Below are 21337 nucleotides of genomic sequence, written 5' to 3'. Positions count from 1 at the left end.
AATAGAATTTGGTTGGTTGTTCTGAAGTCAGTCCTAGGGTAAAAAGTGTACCTGTGAAGGAATATGGTATCTTTTTGCATTCCCCCAGTAGCATGTTCCTGCACAAAGAATTTCCACTTTATTATGGAACTCTTTTTGGCACTGCCTTACCCATTAGAGGGTTTCTCTGACATCACCCAAGATATTATGGGTATTTCATGTTTAAGATTTATTTTATGTCTTTCAGTTATAGGGGCAGTTTCGATTAACGTGATAGCAAGCTAGTAGTATCCCTATGTTTTCTTCTAATAGTTTTAGTCCTGATATTTAAGCCATTTATCCATTTTGAGTTAAATTCTGTATATGGTGTGAGGTAGGGGTCCAATATCATTCTTTTGCATGTGATTACGAGTTGTCCCAGCATCATTTGTTGAAGAGGCTGTTTCTTTTCCATTGAATGGTCTTGGCATCCTTGTCAAAAAAAATTGGCTATAGATGTTTGGGTTATTATTTGTGGACTCTAATACTACTCAGTTGGTCTATATGTTTATCCTTATGCCTGTACCACACTATTTTAGTTACTGTAGCTTTGTAATAAATTTTGAAATTGGGTATTCTGAGGCCTCCAACTGTGTTTTTCTTTTTCAATATTGGTTTGGCTATTCAGGGTCCCTTGCAATTCCGTGTGAATTTGAGGGTCAGTGTTTCCATTTTTGCAAAAAAAATTATTGAAATTTTGATATGGATTGCACTGAACTTGTAGATCACTTTGGGGAGCATTGCCATCTTAACAATATTAAGTCTTCTAATCAATGAACATGGGATGTCTTCCCATTCATTTAGGTCTTCTTTAATTCCTTTCAGCAATGTTTCATAGTTTTCATTATACAAGTCTTTTAACTCCTTGGTAATTTTATTCCAGTTTTATTCTTTTGGATGCCATTGTTTTCTTAATTTCCTTTTCAGGTTGTTCATTGCTGATGTATAGAAATGCAACTGATTTTTTTTATGTTAATCTTGTACCCTGAAACCATGCTGAATTTGTTCATTAGCCCTAGTAGATTTTTGGGGATTCTATAGGATATTCTGTATATAGAATCATGTCATCTGAAAATATAGTCTTACTTCTTTCTTTCTAATTTAAATGCCTTTTATTTCTTTTTCTTGCCTAATTGTTCTGACTAAGACTTCCACTACAATGGTGAATAGCAGTGGTGAAAGCAGACATCCTTGATTTGTTCCTGATATTTGGGGAAAAGCACTCAGTCTTTCATCATTGAATATGATGTTAGCTGTGAGTTTTTCATTAATGCCCTTTATAAATATATATATATATATATAAATATATATATATATATATAAATATATATATATATATATATATATATATATATATATAATGCCTATATATATATTAAAGGAATTTATCTCCATTCTGAGTTTGTTGAGGGCTTTTTTTTTTTTTTATCATGAAAGGGTGTTGAATTTTGTCAAATGCATCTATTGAGATGATCATGTGTTTTTTCCCCTTTGTTGTATTAATTGATGTATTCATTGATTGATTGTCTTGTGTTGAATCACACTTGCATTTCTGGGGTAAATCCCACTTGGTCATGATGTATAATCCTTTTAATGTGTTTTTTGGATTCTGTTTGTTAGTATTTTGTTGAGAACTTTTATATTTATATCATAAAGGAGATTGGTCTGTAGTTTTCTTTACTTGTGGTATCTTTGTCTATCTTTGGTATCAAGTTAATGCTGGCTTCATAAAATGTGTTAGAAAGTGTTTCTTCCACTTCTATTTTTTGAAAGAGTTTGAGTAGGATTGGTGTTAATTCTTTGTAATGTTTGGTGGAATTTACCAGTGAAGCCATCTGGTTCTGAACTTTTCTTTGTTCTGAGATTTTTGGTTACTGATTCAATGTCTTTACTTGTTATAGATCTGTTGAGATTTTCTATTTCTTCTTTTTTTTTTTTTTTTTTTCCTTGTGAGGAAAGTCAGCCCTGAGCTAACATCCGATGCCAATCCTCCTCTTTTTGCTGAGGAAGATTGGGCCCTGGGCTAACATCTGTGCCTGTCTTCCTTTACTTTATATGGGATGCTGCCACAGCATGGCTTGACACACAGTGCATTAGTCTGCACCCGGGATCTGAACCTGTGAATCCCAGGCCACCGAAGCAGAGTGCACGCACTTAATCGCTGCACCACCAGGCCAGCCCCTTTATTTCTTCTTGAGTCAGTTTGTTTATTTCTAGGAATTTGTCCTAGATTAATTTCATCTAGATTATCTAATTTGTTGGTATTCATAGCAAATCCTTTGATCTTTTTAATTTCTGTAAGGTCAGTACTAATGGCCCACTATCGTTTCTGATTTTAGATATTTGCATTTTCCTTTTTCTCTTAGTCTAGCTAAAGGTTTGTCAATTTTGTTGATCTTTTCAAAGATCCAACTTTTGGTTTCATTGATTCTCTATTTTTCTTTCTATTCCTTATTTCATTTATCTCTGCTCTAATTTTTATTATTTCCTAGCTTCTGCTGGCTTTGGATTTAGTTTGCTCTTTTTTCCAGTTTCTTAAGGTATAAAGTTAGGTTGTTGATTTGGAATCTTTCTTCTTTGTATTCTGGTAAAAAAAATATGTATATACATATAAAATTCACCATTTATTGTATACTTAATAATTTTTAAGTATACAATACAATAAGTGGCAATAATTACATTCACAATTTATGCAACCACCATCACTATTTCCAAAAATTTTTTCCTCATCCCAAACAGAAACTCTGTACGCATTAAGCAAATATCTCCCATCTCCCCTCCCCCTAGACCTTGGTATCATCTAATCTACTTACTGTCTCTGAATTTGCCTATTTTAGATCTTTGATATAAGTGGTGTCATACAGTATTTGTCCTTTGTGTCTGGGTTTATTTCACTTAGCGTAATGTTTTCAAGGTTCATCTTGTTGTAGCATGTATCAGTACTTCATTGCTTTTTAAGGCTAAGTAACACTCCATTGTATGTATATACCACATTTGTTTATTCATTCATCAGTTGATGGATGCTTTTTGGCTGTTGTGAACGGTGCTGCTATGAAATTTTGGTACAAAAATTCGTTTACATACCCCTTTTCAATTCTTTTGCATATATACCTAGGAGTAGTATTGCTGGATCATATGGTAATTATATATTTAACTTTTTGTGGAACCGCCAAACTGTTTTCCACAGTGGCTGCACCATATTATATTCCCACCAGCAATGTATGAATGTTCTTATTTATCCACATTCTCACCAACAGTTATATTTCTTTTTTATTTTTATTAGAGACATACTAGTGAGAGTGAAGTGGTACCTCATTATGTTTTTGATTTGCATTTCCTTAATGACCAATGATTTTGAGCATCTTTTCACATGCTTGTCGGCCATTTGTATAGCTTCTTTGGAGAAATATCTATTCAAGTTTTTTGCCCAGCTTTTAATTGTTGTTTGTCTTTTTGCATTTCACTAATGAATAATGATGTTGAGTATCTTTTCATGTGCTTGTCAGATATTTGTATATCTTCTTTGGAGAAGTGGCTATTCAAGTCTTTTCCCCATTTTTTATTTGGGTTTTTAGTCTTTTTGTTGCTGAGTTGCAGGAGCTCTATATATATCCTGGATACTAGACTATTATCAGATATATAATTTGCAAATATTTTCTCCCATTTTGTAGGCTGTCTTGTCATCTTTTTGACAATGTCTTTTGATGGACAAAAGTTTTTAATTTTGATAAAATCCAGTTTATCATTTTGTTCTTGTTGTTGCTTTTGCTTTTGGTGTCATATCTAAGAATTCCTTTGCCAGATCAGGGATCATGAGGATGAATATCTGTTTTCTTCTAAGAGCTTTATAGTTTTAGCTCTTATATTTAGGTAATTAATCCATTTTAAGTTAATTTTTGTATATGGTCTGAAATAAGGGTCCAACATCATTCATCTGTATCTGGATATCCAGGCATTCTAGTGCTACTTGTTAAAAAAATGAGTCTTTCCTCACTGAATGTTCTTGATGTCCTTGTCAAAATAGCTGTCCATAGAAACATGGGTTTATTTCTGGACTTTCACTTCTCTTCTACTGATCCCTGTGTTTGTTTTTATGCCAGTACACACTGTTGCTTACTTTTGCTTCACAGTAAGTTTTGAAATCAGGAAATGAATCCTCTAACTTTGTTCTTCTTTTATAGGATTGTTTTGTCTGTTCGGCGTCTGTTGAAATTCCATATGAACTTTAGAATCACTTTTTAGAATCACCAATTTATACAAAAAAATCAGCTAGATTCTTATAAGAATTTCATTGAATCAATTAGAGGGAGAATTGACATCTTAACAATATTAAGATCCATGAACATGGGATGTTATTCCATTTATTTTATATCTCCTTTAATTTATTTCAATAATATTTTGTAGTTTTAGGAGTGTAAGTTTGCTCTTCTTTTGTTACTTTACTTTCCTCCTAAGTATTTTATTCTTTTTGATGCTATTGTAAATGGAATTTTAAAAAATATTTTTTTTCAGGATGTTCATTGAAAGTGTGTAGATATACAATTGATTTTTGTATATTGATCTTGTATCTTGCAAATTTACTGAACTTAGTTCTAATATATTTTAGTGAATTCATAGGATTTTTTTATACATATGATCATAAAATCTGTGAATTGAGATAGTTTTACTTATTGCTTTCCAATCTGGATGCCATTTATTTCTTTTTCTTGATTAATTGCCGTGGCCAGAATCTCTAGTATAATGTTGAATAAAATCCAGTTGAATAAAATCCAAAGGTGATAAGGACATACATCCTTGTTTTGTTGCTCATCTTAAGGCAAAAGCATCCAGTCTTTTACTATTAGCTATGATATCGACTGATGGTTTTTGTAGATATCCTTTATCATGTTGAGAAAATTCCCTTCTCTTCCTAGTTTGTTGAGTTTTTTTTTGTCATGAAAGTTGTTGGATTTTGTCAAACACTTCTTCTGTGTGTATTTAGATGATCATGTAGTTTTTATATTTTATTCTGATATGATATGGTGTATTAAGCTAATTGATTTTCAGATGTTAAGCCAACTGTGCATTCCTTGGATAAATCCCAATTGGTCATGGTGTATAATTCTTCTTATACATTGCTGGAGTCAATTTCTAGTATTTTGTTGAGGGTTTTTGCATCCATATCCCTAAGGGATATTGGACTGTAGTTTCCTTTTCTTGTGATATCTTTGTCAAGCACTCTTTCTTAAACATAACCACAATATCATACCTATCATACACAATACCATACCTAAAAAAAAAAGTAGGAATTTTTTAATATCCTCAAAGGTCTAAGTCAGTATTCAAATTTCTTCCACTACAGGTAATTCTAAGTGGCTCCTAAAAAGCGTCCCATGATCTGGAGAATAAGGGGGCTCTGAGGGTTAGAAGTGGCAGGGGGATTTGTGTTGGAGAAAAGAAGACTCCATGGAAGAGAACAAAAACTCTTGACTCAGAGTATGCGGCTTCCGGAGGAAAAGAACTGACGTCTGTGTGGTTCCAGATGACAGGAAAGGGACAAAAGACGCCATAGGGAGACTGATTTTGGCTCAGAAAAGGAAGTCCTATGACTCCAGTCCTACCCTTGAGGTCTAAAATTCATCTCACCACACTGGATACCTGACCTCATTGTTCTTTGTGGAAATGGAGCCCTTGCTTCTTTTAATTCATCTCCCAGTCCTTGTCTCGCTTCCCTCCCTGTCCAGGGCACATTTTTCAGCCTTTCAGCCTTTCTTATCAGCACAACTTGCTCAATCCTTGGGCCTCACTTAGGTTGCCCTGTACCCCCACCTCCAATTTTGGTCTGCCAGTTTTTAGGGGTTTTCTTTAGAGGAAATTTTTTGATGTATAGCTGTAGATTCAGTGTGTCCGTGGGAAGAGGCAAGTTCAGGATCTTTCTGCATTGTCATCTTCAGCCACAACCTCCACCCACCCTCAATTTTGAATAAATGAATCCTGCTCCTAGGCTGCTTTGCACTATCAGATCAAAAAATATCACATGCCTTGTGACTAGAATTGTGACACACACTTTATGGTCTCCAGCCTCAGTTAGGCAAGTCTTTTTATTTGATCTTGGTGAAGTAAAATGCTAATCATTGTTTTCTCACTTAACTCATGGCAGCAATAAAGCCCTCAGCCCACTCCTCTCATTCATTCAATCACTTGGTAAAGATTTATGGAGCACCTGCCATGTGCCAGGCACTCTTTTAGGAACTGGAGATTCAGAACTGAACAAGATTGACACAACTGTTGCTCTCATGGAGCTTTAAAACTATACTAAACAAACAAAAAAAGATATAAATAAAGAAGATGATTTCCAATTGACATCAATGTTGTGAAAAAAATAACATAGGATGTTGTGATCAGGATAATGAGATAGGAGGGGCTCCTTTTAATGAAGTGACATTTGAATTGAATCCTGAACAATGAGAAAGTGCCTGCCGTACAAAGATCTGTATTTAGAGCTTTAATTTCAAAGACGATCCACAGACTCCTGCTATTACAATTACCCACCAGCATCTTTGCCCAGATACTCTGCCTTCCAGCCTGGGACTATAAATTGACTGTTCCTGTGCTTACTTACACTAAGGCCAACCCCTCCAGTGTGAATTAGGTACCAGTCCCTTTTACCTACTTAAGGACATTCCTCCAGCAGGGCTCTCTTCTTTCTCCTGAATCACCAAGTTTTCCCTCTCTGTTGGATTATTCCCATCTGCATACAACCACGCTATTTCTCTCATTTTGAAAACCAATGAACATAATATCATACTCAATAGTGAAAGACTGAAAACTTTCCTTCTAAGATCAGGAACAAGACAAGGATGCCCACTTTTGCCACCTCTATTTAACACAGTACTGGAAGTCCTAACCAAAGAAATTAGGCAGGAAAAAGAAATAAAAGGCATCCAAACTGGAAAGGAAGAAGTAAAATTATCTCTGTTCACAGATGACATGATCTTATACGTAGAAAATCCTAGAGATTCCACACACATAAGAAAAACTTTTAGAACTAATAAGCAAATTCAGCAAAGTTGCAGGGTATAAAAACAACACACAAAATCTGTTGAGTTTCTATACATTAACAGTGAACAATCTGAAATTAAGAAAAACAATTCCATTTACAAAAGCATCAAAAAGAATACAATACTCGAGAATTAACCAAAGAGATGAGAGACTTGTACAATGAAAACTACCAAACATTGCTGAAAGAATTAAAGAAGACACCAATAAGTGAAAATCATCCCATGTTCACCGACTGGAAAACTTAATATTAGGATATCAACACTCCCCAAAGCGATCTACAGATTTAATGTAATCCCTATCAAAATCCAAAGACATTTTTTGCAGAAATAGAAAAATCCATCCTAAAATTCATATGAAATCTCAAGAGACTTCAAATAGCCAACACAATCTTTAAAAAAAAACAAAGTTAGAGGTCTCACACTTCCTGATTTCAAAACTTATTACAAAGCTACAGTACTCATAACAGTGTGGTACTAGCTTAAAGACAGATATATTGTATAGAACAGAATAGAGAGTCCAGAAATAAAACCTCACATATATGGTTGAATGATTTTTGACAAGGGTACCAAAACCATTTAACGGGGAAAGGACAGTCTTTTCGAATAATGGTATTGGGAAAACTTATATCCACATGCGAAAGAATGAAGTTGGACTCTTACCTTACACCATATGCAAAAATTAACTCAAAATGGATCAAATTGCTAAAATTATAAAACTCTTAGAAGAAAACATAGGGGAAAACCTTTATGACATTGGATTGCAATGATTTCTTGGATACGACACCACAGGCAACAAAGGTAAAAATAGATAAAGGGAATACATCAAAATTTAAAAACTCTGTATATCAAAGGACACAATTAACAGAGTGAAAAGGCAATGTATGAAATGGGGGGAAACATTTGCAAATTTTATCTGTAAGAGGTTAATATCCAGAATATAAGAAGAACTTATACAAGTCAACAACAAAAAAATCCAATTAAAAAATGAGCAAAAGACTTAATAGACATTTCTCCAAAGAAGGTACAAATAGTCAATAAGCACATGAAAAGAACTGAAAATCACTAATAATTAGGAAATGCAAATCAAAACCACTTCACACCCATTAGGATGGTTATTACAAAAAAAAAAAGAAAATAATGAGTGTTGATGAGGATATAGAGAAAGTGGAACCCTTGTTCACCACTGGTGGGAAAGTAAAATGGAGCAGCCACTATGGAAAATAGTACGGCAATTCTTAAAAAAAAACCTAAAAATAGGGCCGGCCCTGTGGCTTGGTGGTTAAGTGCGCGCGCTGCGATGCTGGTGGCCCGGGTTCGGATCCCGGGTGCGCATCGAGGCACCGCTTCTCCGTTCATCCTGAGGCCGAGTCCCACATACAGCAACTAGAAGGATGTGCAGCTACGACATACAACTATCCACTGGGGCTTTGGGGGGAAAAAAAATAAAATAAATAAAATCTTTAAAAAAAAAAAAAAACCTAAAAATAGAATCACACTTCTGGATATATGATCCAGCAATTCCACTTCTGGATATATTCCCAAAAGAATTGAAAGCAAGGTCTTGATGATATATTTCTACACTCACATTCATAGCAGCGTTATTAACAATAGCCAAAAGGTGGAGGAATGCATGTGTCCATTGATGGACGAATGGATAAGCAGGTGTGGTATATACACACAACGGAATATTATTCAGCTTAAAAAGGAATTGTGACACATGCTACAACATAGATGAACTTTGAGGATATTACACTAAGTAAAATAAGCCTGTCACAAAAAGACAAATACTGTATGATTCTACATATAGGAGGTACATAAAGTAGTCAAATTTATAGAGACCAAAAGTAGAATGGTGGTTGTCAAGGGCTGTGGGGGAAGGGGGATAGGGAGTTGTTGTTGAATGGGTACAGAGTTTTAGTTTTGCAAGATGAAAAGAGTTCCGGAGTTGGATGGTAGTGATGGTTGCACAACAGCATAAGTATACTTAATACCACTGAACTGTACACTTAAAAATGGCTAAGATTTAAAATTTTATGTTATATATGTTTTAACACAATTACAAATTAAAAAAAAAAAATGAAAACAAAAGGCCCTCTCTTGACCCAGCTTACTGCCCCATTTTCTTGCTGTCTTTTAAAGCAAAACTTCTTGAAAGACATATCCATCCTTGTTTTCTACAATTCCTCTCCTCTCAATCTCTTCAAAATACTACAGTTAGACTTTTGTCCACACCACTTCACCTAAACTGTCCTTCTCAAGGACATTCATGGCTTCAACATTGTTCAATCCACTGGCCTATTCTCAGTCGTGTCATGAGTTTTCAGCAGCATTTAATCTACTACTTCACTCCCTTTCTTAGAATTATTTTCTTCACTTAGCTTCCAGAATATTTCTCTCCTGTCCCACCTACTTCACAGGCCATTCTTTCTTCATCTCCTTTGCTGATTCATCTTCATTTTCGTGAACTTTTTAAATTTTATTTATTTATTTTTTCCTCCAAAGCCCAAGTAAATAGTTGTATGTCACAGCTGCACATCCTTCTAGTTGCTGTATGTGGGACTCGGCCTCAGCATGGCCGGAGAAGCGGTGTGACGGTGCGCGCCGGGATCCGAACCTTGGCCGCCAGCAGTGGAGCGCGCGCACTTAACCACTAAGCCACGGGACCGGCCCCATTTTTGTGAACTTAAAAAAATTTTTTTTGTGAGGAAGATCAGCCCTGAGCTAACATCCATGCCAATCCTCCTCTTTTTGCTGAGGAAGACTGGCCCTGGGCTAACATCTGTGGCCATCTTCCTCCACTTTATATGGGACGCCACCACAGCATGGCTTGACAAGCGGTGCCTGGATGCACATCCAGGACCGAACCCAGGCCGCCAGCAGCGGAGCACATGCAGTTAACCGCTGCACCACAGGGCCGGCCCAATTTTTGTGAACTTTTAATGTTGCAATGTCCCAGGGCTCAGTCTTCAGACATTTAAAAAAATGTATCTAGAAAATGAAGTAGCCCTGCCTCCTGCTGGCATTTATGCCTCCGACTGCTTTCCAAGTGTAGAATAGGCAGTAGCTGAGATCATAGGGGCCGGAAGTGGATTGACATAGGCTGGAAGAGGAATCCTTCTTTGGCTGCAGTGTTGATGTTTCAAAGATGCTGCTGCTTCTTCTGCTAAGGAAGTGGTCAGCGAAAGCATGGTGTGCAAGAAATGTGAAAAGAAACTTGGTACTGTTATCATTCCAGATATATGGAAAGATGGTGCAAGGAATACCGCAGAAGTAGTGGAAGAAAGCTGAGTGAAAATAAAGCTTTGACTTCAAAAAGCAAAATTTGATCCACATGGAAAGAATAAGTTTTCCACTCACAGAATTTCTAAAAGTTCTGTGCACCAGCCATGTTCTTATTACTTCCATGGCTGTGCCTACAAAAAGGGCATCTGTGCCATGTGTGGGGAAAAGGTTTCAGATACCAAAAACTACAAGCAAATATCTGTCTAGACGGACTGATGAAGTTTCCGGTTTTCTGTATGACTTTACTTTCTGCTTTGAATTTTCAAGGCATAACATAGATGTTCAAGTTACAAAATAACATATTTTACAACAAATAATTAAGTTTAAATGAGGAACAAAAATGAATACACTCACACACTTAATGATCTCATCAAGTCTCATGACTTGGGCCCCAGATCATAGAGTCATCCTTGAACATGCCTTATAGGCAAAAAATCCTGTGAGCTCTGCCTTCAAAATATGCACATAATTTGGCCACTTTCCCTCTTCTCCACTGCTACCACCCTGATCCAACCACCAACATCTGTATTATTTTAAAGAGCTTTATATTGAGATATAATTTACAACACTAAAATTTACCCCTTTAAAGTGTACAATTCAGTGGTCTTTAACATATTCTCACTGTTGTGCAACCATCACTGCTATCTAATTTTAGAACCTTTTCATCACCCCAGCAAGAAATCCTTTACCTTATTAGAGTTACTGCCCATTCCCAATCCCGCCCCCCACCTTGGTCCTAAGCAACCACGAAACTTTCTGTCTCTATCCACCATGATTTCTTGACTGGGTTATTAATATAGCTTCCTAACTGGTCTTCTAACTTGTCCTCTATAGACTATTCTCAATATAGCATTCTCAATATAGCATTCTCAATATAGACCCTTCTAAAATGTAAACCAGATTATGTTACCCTCTGCTCAAAATCCTCCAGTGGCTTTCTATTTCACCCAGAGTAAAAGCCAAAGCTTTACAGTGGCCTATAAGCCTTAAAAAATTCTGGTCCCTCATCCGGCCGACGTCATCTCCCGTATCTTCTAGAGCCTGTGTACTGGGTAATTCCTCTTTCCAGGAATGTGCTTCCACCAGATAACTGCAAGGCTCACTCACCTCTCTCAAATCTTTGCTCAGAAGTCATCTTCTCAGTGAGGTCTATTCTACCCACAAATATAAAATTGCAATCTCTAACCCTCACCCCCAATTCTCCTGATCGCTTTGGCCCTGCTTTATTTTTTTCCATGCACTTACCATCTTCTAACACACTATATTCTTTACTCTCCCCACTGCAATGCAAGGACTTTAAGAACAGGGACTTCTGCTGCTTTGTTAAAGATGTATCCTCAGCACTTAGAACAATGCTCGCCATGTAGTGGGAGCTCAGTAAATAATTGTTGAATGAATGAATAAATGAATGACCAGAGTATTCCAGGCAGAGGGAAGAGCAAGTGCGAAAGGAAAGAATGCTAGAGTGGCTAGAATCTGTTGAGGGGAGCGGACAGAGATGAAGGTAGGGAAGGTGGCATAGGAGACTGCTGACTGCTCTGTCCCTGTGTCCCCCAATTTAAGTTCTGAGTTCCTCTCCTATTTCTCTGTCTCCTTAGAGGAACCTGCTTCCTCCATCCTTAAATTGGACTGATGTTTTCCAAGTGTCCTTTCTCAGCACTTTCCCTTACTCCATCCTCTCCAGGGCTGGGTGAGCTTCCCCATGGCTATGACTTCACAACCACTTCTACACTGATGGCTCCCAACTTCTGTATCCAGCCCAAATCTGTCTTGTCAGATCTAGATCACTATGGCCAACTGGCTACTGGACTTCTCCACCTGGGGGTCCGTGAGGCACTTCAAGCTCTTAAGAGCCCTTCCCCCAATCTTCTTTTTCTTTTGCATTTCCATCCCGCTGAGTGAAACTATCTTCACCTAAGCCAGAAGCCTGGGGCATCCCTCCATCTTCACTCACATTCAGGCATCCTGGGACTGTCAGTTCTGCCTCTTTCAGAGCTCTTGGAGCCATCCTTCCCCTCATCCCCATGGCTACTGCTGTCCTGGTCAGGTCGTCACCCTTGCTCACCTGGACTCATTCAATAACCTCCTTAGCACTCTCTTAGGGTCCAATCCTCCATCCTCCACATGGCCACCTATGGGCTTTTTCAAACACTTACTTGATTCCATTAATTGTCCATTTAAAACCAATGACTGACTCCTCATACTCTGCAGGATGGCCTCCAAGTCCCTTCATGACATGCTCTTACTTACCTCTCTCTTCTGCTCAGAGGAGGGAGAGATCTCCTGAGCTTATTAAGAGCAAAAGCTCAAGTCCTTACCGCGCCCTATATTTACTGTTTCTCAAAATCTCTTTGACAAGGGACCAAGTTTCTTTCTGAAAGTTCCAATCCATTGCAGATGATACTTTTTAAAAATACAATAGAAATATTGCTGCAATGTGAAATTTTATACAAGTTTCTAAACACTTATTCTTGACTTTTTTACTTGTCTCCTCATAGTGCAGTAATAAACAATTTGCAGGCTGGCACGTGCCTTGGACCATATTTTGAGTAGCACTGCTTTACAAGGCCCTACATGATCTGGCCCTGCTACCTCTCTAACCTTATCTCCTACCATTCTCCCTCATCACCCCTGCATACCCTGCTTCAGCCACATTGGCCTCCTTACTGTTTCCTTTAACATCCCAATGACCACAGGGTCTTTGTGCTTGCTGTTGCCTCTGCCTGAAATGCTATTCCCCTAGATATCCTTAAGCTCTCTTTCCCAATTCACTCAGGTGTTTGTTCAAATATCCCCTATCTGAGAGGTCTTCCCTGACAATCTTATATAATGTATCAATTCTCAACACCGTCTCCTTTCTCTTCACAGCACTTATCACAGTCTAATATATTATATGTTTATAGTCTTCTCCTCACCCCCACCATCCAACTAGAATCTGAACTCCATACGAACAAGACCTTCTGCTTTATTCCTGCTATATTCACAGGGTTTAGCATAGTGCTGACATATAATAGGCGCTTGAATGAATGAATGTCTCCAGCTTCCATCACCAGGATCTCCAGCCCTACCTAATGAGTTTTAATTCCCAGATCTGGCCATATACTTTCAGGTTTCTTTCTTTCTTTCTTTCTTTGTGAGGAAGATTAGCCCTGAGCTAACATCCATTGCCAATCCTCTTCTTTTTGCTGAGGAATATTGGCCCTGGGCTAACATCCTTGCCCATCTTCCTCTGCTTTACATGGGATGCTGCCACAGCATGGCTTGACAAGTGGTTCACTGGCGTGCGCTCGGGATCCAAAACTGCGAACCCCGGGATGCCACAGAGGAGCGCAAGGCTGGCCCATACTTTCAGGTTTCTGAGCCTTTTATCATGCTGCCCATTTTTGTCTGGATGTCCTTCCTGAGGAAGTGATATTTACCTCTCAAAACCAAGGTTAAATGTCTCCTCTTCTGTACAGCCTTCCAGAGGATCACCCTTCCCTCATGGAGTTGATCCCTCCCACTCATTGAATCACAACTATCTTTTCTGTGTATGTCTCCCTTACTGGATTGAGAATCCCCCGAGAGCATGGATGTTGCTGATTCATCTTTGTATACCAGGCTCCTAGCACAGGGCCTGAGGTGGAGCAGGAGCTCTGTAACTGTTTGGTGAAGAATGCTCAGAGCGATTCAAATATAAGAAGCTATTTGAGGTGGTTAATTCTCTGACGCTAGAAATGTTCCAAAAGGCTGGATGAAGTCCCCTTGGGGATACTCCAGGGGGGTTTCCTGACTGGGGTTGGCAGTTTATTTAGCTGTCCCCATGATTCTTTGAGTCTGTGGTCTGATGACCTGTGTAACTCTCCCATCAATGTTAATTTGCATTCTCCATTCCTATCTGTGTGGCTCTGGACACTGGAGGGAGGCAGGCTGGAGGGCTGCACTTATATGCCTCCTCCCACCCCTCTACTAGGTCTCCTATGAGGCAGGTATCTAGCTTTCTGATGGATATGATTGCCTCCTCAATGTGAAGAAGAAGAGACTCTTAGAAGGAACAGCACCTCTTGGCTGATGTCCTGGGTCTCTGAGATAATGTGTTTCAGAGGGCACATCCTGTTAATTGCCTCTGAAAGGTCTAAGAAGCTGTGAAGAGTCTAAGATGGTATCCTATTTGCAAATCAAAGAGCCAGCCTGAAACAAGTGCACACACATATACTAACATAATCACGAGATCTCTGGTTCAGAGACAGATTTTTAATGACAGCATCTTGTATCGGTTCCCCATGCCCCATTAGATGGCACAGTGAAAGCCAGTGTACACTACAGGAGAGGAATGCCGAAATTATGAAACTCAGAGCCTATGTCAGACAGGTGGCATAGCTATTCCTCTTTCCTGGAGGGTAGGGGAGAGAAAGAAAGAGAGAATAAGCAAATGGTTATGGATTTTATTACCTTTGAAAGGGTGTACTTGGCTCTTGGAAAATGCGCTGGAGAGGAAACATTCTGTATCTTCCTAGGCATGTTAACCATTCAATCATCCTTTAACACAGGCACCAGTCATCTCAGAAAGCCCCTATAGCACAGAAACCTGATGTTTCTCCCTAACGTTCCCCTGCCCCTTCTGCCCCTAGAGTTCTTTTCTTAGGTAGGGCAGTTATGGTTTCTAGAGAGTTAGGATGAAGAAAGTCTAAGTCTAATGGATTCCCTATCCAGCACTCTGCCCAGCACAAAGCAGACACCCAGTAAACATCTGTTGAGTGAAGGACACAGACCGTTGTTTAAGATTTTAATGAAGATGGGGCAGAGGGTTGGTTGGTTAAGACGACCTGACGAGGCTCCCCAGAGCCAGGGCAATCTGAGCCAATTCATTCTTCTCCCCTGGGCCTTAGGCGAAGCCCCCCGCCCCTCGAAGCAGCGCCAGAGTTCCTGACATCCCCACAGTCAGGGCTGAACGCGCACAGGCTGCGACCACGCCGGAGGTCATCGAGTCTTCTTGATGAACATCTTGTTGTTTGGAGGGTCCAGGGTCTAGAAAGGGATTCCCGTCCAGTATCAGGTTAGTCACCCCCGCCAGCTCGTCTGCTCGCGGCCCCCTGTTTAGCCTGTTGCAGCTGAGATCAAGCACGCTAAGCTTGGCCGGCAGTCCTTTAGGCACCTGCTCCAGCCCAGCGAACGACAAGTTGAGAGAGCTCAGTGCGCTGGGCCACTCACACGCGGGAGAGCCCGGGGCGGCGGCGCGCAGCGAGTTGTGGCTGAGGTCTAGGCTGTGGGGTTGCACACCCGCCGCCGCCATCGCCGTGCACACGCCATTGGGCGTCTGCATCCCCGCGTTGCGTAGCGCTAGATCCCGGAGGACCGGGAACTTGTGCGGACAGAGAGCCGCAATCAGCCCGCGCTCGCCCAGTTCAGGATTGTCAGACAGGTCTAGAGTTTTGAGGGCCGGGAAGGTGCGCAGCTGTGCGCAGGAAAAGGCCAGTGAGTGTGCTTGCGCAATGTTCAGTACCTCGAGACCCGGCTTGAGCCACTGCTGCAGTTCGACGAGCCAGGAACCTCCTGTCGTCCACGACACGTTACGGAGACTGAGGGTGGAGAGCGCAGGCCCAATGGCTTCTAAAGGCTGCGGCGGCGGCGTGCCGGTTACCTCCAGGTCCTCGAGCGTCAGTTCCTTGAGGCGGGAGTACCCGAGCACACGCAGGAAGGCGACCAGAAGCAGGGTAGGAACCTGTGCGGCGCCCACTGTGAGCCGCCGCAAGCGCAGGGTCTTGACAAGGTCAGCATACTGCTTCGGGTCGGCGTTGGCGCCCTTTAGAAACTGTTCCAGGCTGCGGCCGCCGCCACGGATCTCCACCTCGACGGCGGTCATGCACTGGAAGGCACTGGACCAGTCGGGCTGAGGATCCGTGAAGTTACAGACGCAGCGGAAATTGTCATCGTCCAACTCGCAGGGCTCTGGTGTGGCTGCAGAAACGCGCAGCAGTGGCAGCAGCAGCAGCAGCAGCTGGCAGGGCGCGTGCACCTGGGAGGAGAGCGGAGGTCAGGGCGGCCCCAGCAGGTCCCTGGGGTTCCCCGAGTAGCCCCCCTTCGCCCCCAAGACCATACACTCACCATGGTCGTCGATAGGTCCTCCGAGCCTCTGCGTCCTCGGCGGACTCTGGAAAGGGCTCCGGCTTCTTTCCTACACAGCGGCACTCGCTGGCTTCCAGGCTCCACACACGTATTTGTCCTCTTTGGTGGCCTGAGAGTTTATGTAACCCTGTTATGTCACTCTGTTCCCTCTTCTGTGAACCCTGGTCACTCCTCATCTCTCCTTCATCCAACCACCCGTTTCACTACCCTTCTGGGAAATTTTGCAATAAAGGGTGTTGCCGCGAGAGGGGCTGTAACGGGAAGGATCCTGCAGTGTCCTGCTGACTCAGGCTCCCCAGGCTTGCCTGGCGGGTATGGGAAAGGAAGATCTCCAGTGCCTCAGGCCAGGATTCTCGACCGACTCAACCAGGTACTTTCCTTAACTTTTCCCTAGTCTTGGTGGTTACTAATAACATCCCGTCTGGATTGGACCCAAACCCAATCCTCTGAATATCCTCAGATATTTAACAGGATATTTTGTAGAAGAGATTGCAGACTTCGTCTACTGACTGCAAGGGCTAGAATTAAGTTCAAGAGAAGGAAGTTGGTTTGAAAAACAACTCTCCTTCCTTTTGTTTCCTGACTTGTTCTTTGTTTAACTTTGTTTATTAAAAAGTAATAGCTTTCTTAAAAGTAGAGATGTTTAATTGACCAATTACTAGTAAGGAGATTGAAACAGTAATCAAAAACCTCCCAACAAATAAAAGTCCAGGACCAGATGGCTTCACTGGTGAATTCTACAAAACAGTCAAAGAAGATTTAATACCTATCCTTCTCAAACTCTTCCAAAAAAATTTAAGTGGAGGGAATGCTTCCAAACTTATTTTATGAGATCAGTGTTACCCTGATACCAAAACCAGAGAAAGACACCACACAAAAAAGAAAATCATAGGCCAATGTCCTTAACGAACTTACATGCAAAAATTCTCAACAAAGTATTAGTAAACCAAATTCAACAATACATTAAAATGATCATACACCATGATCAAGTGGGATTTATTCCAGGGATGCAAGGATGGTTTAACATCCACAAATCAATGTGATACACTACATTAACAAAATGAAGGCTAAAAATCATGTAATCATCTCAATAAATGCAGAAAAAACATTTGACAAAATTCAACATCCATTTATGACAAAGACTCTCAACAAAGTGGGTATAGAGGGAATGTACTCAACATAATAAAGGTCATATATGACAAACCCACAGTTAACATCATATTCAACAGTGAAAAGCTGAAAGCTTTTCCTCTAAAATCAGGAACAAGACTAGGATGTCCCCTATCACCACTTTTATTCAACATACTATTAGAAGTCCTAGCCACAGCAATTAGGCAAGAAAAAGAAGTAAGAGGCATCCAAATCAGAAAGGAAGAAGTAAAACTGTCACTATTCGCAGATGACATGATATTATATATAGAAAACCCTAAAGACTCCACCAAAAACTGTTAAAATTAATAAATGAATTCAGTAAAGTTGCAATATACGAAATCAATATACAGAAAGCTGTGGCATTCCTATACACTACTAATGAGCTATCAGAGAGAGAAATTTAGAAAATAAATTGAAGAAGACTCAAATAAATGGAAATATATTCTGTACTCGTAGATTGGAAGAATTAATACTGTTCAAATGTCCATACTCCCCAAAGCAAGCTAGAGATTCAAGACAATACCTATCAAAATTCCAATGGCATTTTTCACAGAACTAGAATAAATAATTCTAAAATTTATATGGAACAACAAAAGATCCTGAATAGCCAAAGCAATCGTAAGAAAGAAGAACAAACCTGGAGGTGTCACACTCCCTGATTTTGAACTATACTACAAAGCTATAGTAATCAAAACAGTATGGCATTAGCATAAAAACAGGCACACAGATCAATGGAACAGAATTGAGAGCCCAGAAACAAGCCCACACATATATGGACAATCAATTTACAACAAAAGAGCCAAGAACATACAATGGAGAAAGGACAGTTTCTTCAGTAAATGCTGTTGGGAAAACTAGATAGCCACATACAAAAGAATGAAACTTGTGTGTCTTACATCATACACAAAAATTAACTCAAAATGGATTAGAAACTTGAATGTAAGACCTGAAATCATGAAATTCCTAGAAGAAAACATAGGTGGTAAGCTCCTTGACATTGGTCTTAGCAATGTTTTTGTGGATCTGACTCCAAAGGCAAGGGAAATAAAAGCAAAAATAAACAAATGGCACTACATCAAACTAAAAAGCTTCTGCACAGTGAAGGAAATCATCATAAAAATGAAAAGGCAACCTACTGAATGAGAAAAGATATTTGCAAATCATATATCAGAAAAGGGGTTAATATCCAAAATATATAAAGAATTCATACAACTCAACAACAAAAAACAACCTGATTAAAAAGTGGGCAGAGGATCCGAATAAACATTTTTCCAAAGAAGACATACTGACGGCCAACAAGCACATAAAAAGATGCTCCACATCACTAATTATTAGGGAAATACAGATCAAAACCACAATGAGGGGCCACCCATTGGCGTAGTGGTGAAGTTTGTGCACTCTGCTTTGGCAGCCAGGGGTTTGCAGGTTCAGATCCCGGGCACAGGCTGATGCACTGCTTGTCAAGCCATGCTGCAGCGGCATTCATATAAAGTAGAGGAAGATGGGCACAGATGTTAGCCCAGGGCCAATCTTCCTCAGCCAAAAGAGGAGGATTGGCAACGGATGTTAGCTCAGGGCTGATCATCCTCACAAAAAAACAAAAAAAACAAAAAAAACAGAAAAAGAACGCCACAATGAGCTATCATCACCTCACACCTGTTAGAATGGCTATTATCAAAAAGACAAGAAATAACAAGTGTTGGAGAGGTTATGGATAAAAGTGAACCATCATACACTGTTGATGAGAATGTAAATTGGTGCGGCTACTATGGAAAACAGTATGGATACTCGTCAAAAAGTTAAGAATTGTGGGCCGGCCCGGTGGTACAAGTGGTTAAGAGAGTGTGCTCCGCTGCGGCGGCCCGGGGTTTGCCGGTTTGGATCTTGGGCGTGCACTGACGCACCGCTTGTCAAGCCATGCTGTGGCAGTGTCCCATATAAAGTGGAGGAAGATGGGCACGGATGTTGGCCCAGGCCCAGTCTTCCTCAGCAAAAAGAGGAGGATTGGCAGATGTTAGCTCAGGGCCGATCTTCCTCACACACACACAAAAAAAGTTAAGAATTGAACCATGATATCATCCAGCTATTCCACTTCTGGCTATCTATCCAAAGAATACGAAAACACTAAGTCGAAAGGATACATACACCCTCATGTTCATTGCTTCATTGTTTATAATAGCCAAGATATGGAAATAACCTAAGTATCTATCGATGGATGAATGGATAAAGATGTGGTGTATATATATATACAATAGAATACCACTCAGCCATAAAAAGAATGAAATCTTGCCATTTGCAACAACATGAACAGACCTTGAGGGTATTACGCTAAATGAAATAAGTCAGATGGAGAAAGACAAATACCATATGATTTCACTCATATGTGGAATCTAAAAACAAACAAAACGAGCAACCAAACCAAACCAAACAAAAACAAGCTCATTGATACAGAGAACAGATTGCTGGTTACAAGAGGGGAAGGGAGTTGCGGGGTGGGCAAAATGAGAGAAGGGGGTTAAGTATATGGTGATGGATGGTAACTAGACTTTTTTTGGTGATCACTTTGTAGTGTATACGGATGTCAAATTATAATGATGTACACTTGAAGCTTATATAATGTTATATACCAATTTTACCTCAATTAAAAAAAAAAGTAGAAGTGTTTGACAGAGACACATTGGCCAAGTTGCTCGATCTCTTACAGTTTCAGTGTCCTCATCCTGAAACTGAGAAACAGGGTACTTCTACCACAATTTTCCCACTTGCACCTAGCTCTCCCCTGCCCTTCCCCCAGCACAATTCCTATGTCCTAGGAAGGAAAGGCTAGCCCTGTGCTGAATGAGGATTAACTCATTCAACTCCTCAGGTGAGGAGTAACTCACCTGTTTTGCCAAGAAAAACGTGTCCCGGACGGGTAGGGGTTTTGCTTTTACAACAGCGCTCACAGTTGTGCACCTCTGGGTTTCTGGGGAAAGAGCTACATGAAAAACATTTGAGGTGCTTGCCCTGTGGCATAGTGGTTAAGTTTGCACCCTCTGCTTCCGTGGCCCGGGGCTTGCGCGTTTGGATCCTGGGCGCCGACCTACACACCGCTCATCAAATCATGCTGTGTTGGTGACCCATATACAAAATAGAGGAAGATGGGCACAGATGTTAGCTCAGGGCCAGTCTTCCTCAGCAAAAAGAGGAAGATTGGCAATGGATGTCAGCTCAGGGCCGATCTTCCTCACCAAAGGGGAAAAAAAGTACAAATAAAATTATGTTTTAGCAAAAAAAGAAAAATGTTTGAATTCTCACTTCCCCTATTTCCCAGAAGTAACTTCACAGCTGTCCTCATGTCAAACAAGGGGGCCTCATTAAACCACACTGCCCTCTGTGTGTCCTATTCAGAATGCCCTGCTATCCTGAGCCATGCCCCAAGGCCAGACCAGGTCACTGGGACATCCCTGAGGACCAAGATGTGACTATAGGTCAGTGTTAAATACACTCACTCTGCAGTGAGACAGCCATGCTTGAAATCCCAGCTCTACTACTGAGGTTGTGAGACTTGGGCAAGTTTCTGGGCCTCAGATTTCTGGGCTTCTGCTTTGTGAAATGAAGATAATAGTAGTACCTGTCTATGAGTACAGTCTTTGGCACAGAGCCACATTTATTGATAGTGATTGTTATCTTCTTCATCAGAGCCTCTGCATTCAGAAGACTCAGGCCACTGAAGCCTGGCTCCTCAGCAAATCCCACCA

The 21337-nt window shown here is 40.5% G+C and overlaps 1 protein-coding gene and 1 pseudogene across 1 annotated transcript; one reads left to right on the top strand and one right to left on the bottom strand.

Annotated features, from left to right (window-relative positions):
• The first annotated feature begins 10244 nt into the window (after positions 1–10244).
• On the top strand, positions 10245–10547 carry LOC106803342 (cysteine-rich PDZ-binding protein pseudogene; annotated as a pseudogene).
• A 4545-nt stretch (positions 10548–15092) lies between these two features.
• On the bottom strand, positions 15093–16640 carry CD14 (CD14 molecule). Its single transcript, XM_087429693.1, has 2 exons — positions 16425–16640; positions 15093–16335 (listed from the first exon to the last, which is right to left on the bottom strand). The coding sequence occupies exons 1-2, from the start codon at positions 16425–16427 to the stop codon at positions 15205–15207; spliced, it is 1134 nt and encodes a 377-aa protein (XP_087285819.1). The 5' UTR covers positions 16428–16640; the 3' UTR covers positions 15093–15204.
• Between the last annotated feature and the right edge of the window lie 4697 nt (positions 16641–21337).

Source organism: Ceratotherium simum, chromosome 4 (assembly GCF_057802395.1).
Source record: "Ceratotherium simum simum isolate JZ-2026a chromosome 4, ASM5780239v1, whole genome shotgun sequence".
Taxonomy (NCBI): domain Eukaryota; kingdom Metazoa; phylum Chordata; class Mammalia; order Perissodactyla; family Rhinocerotidae; genus Ceratotherium; species Ceratotherium simum.
Note: the sequence above shows the minus strand (reverse complement) of the source record. Positions and strands in the feature narration are given on the sequence as shown.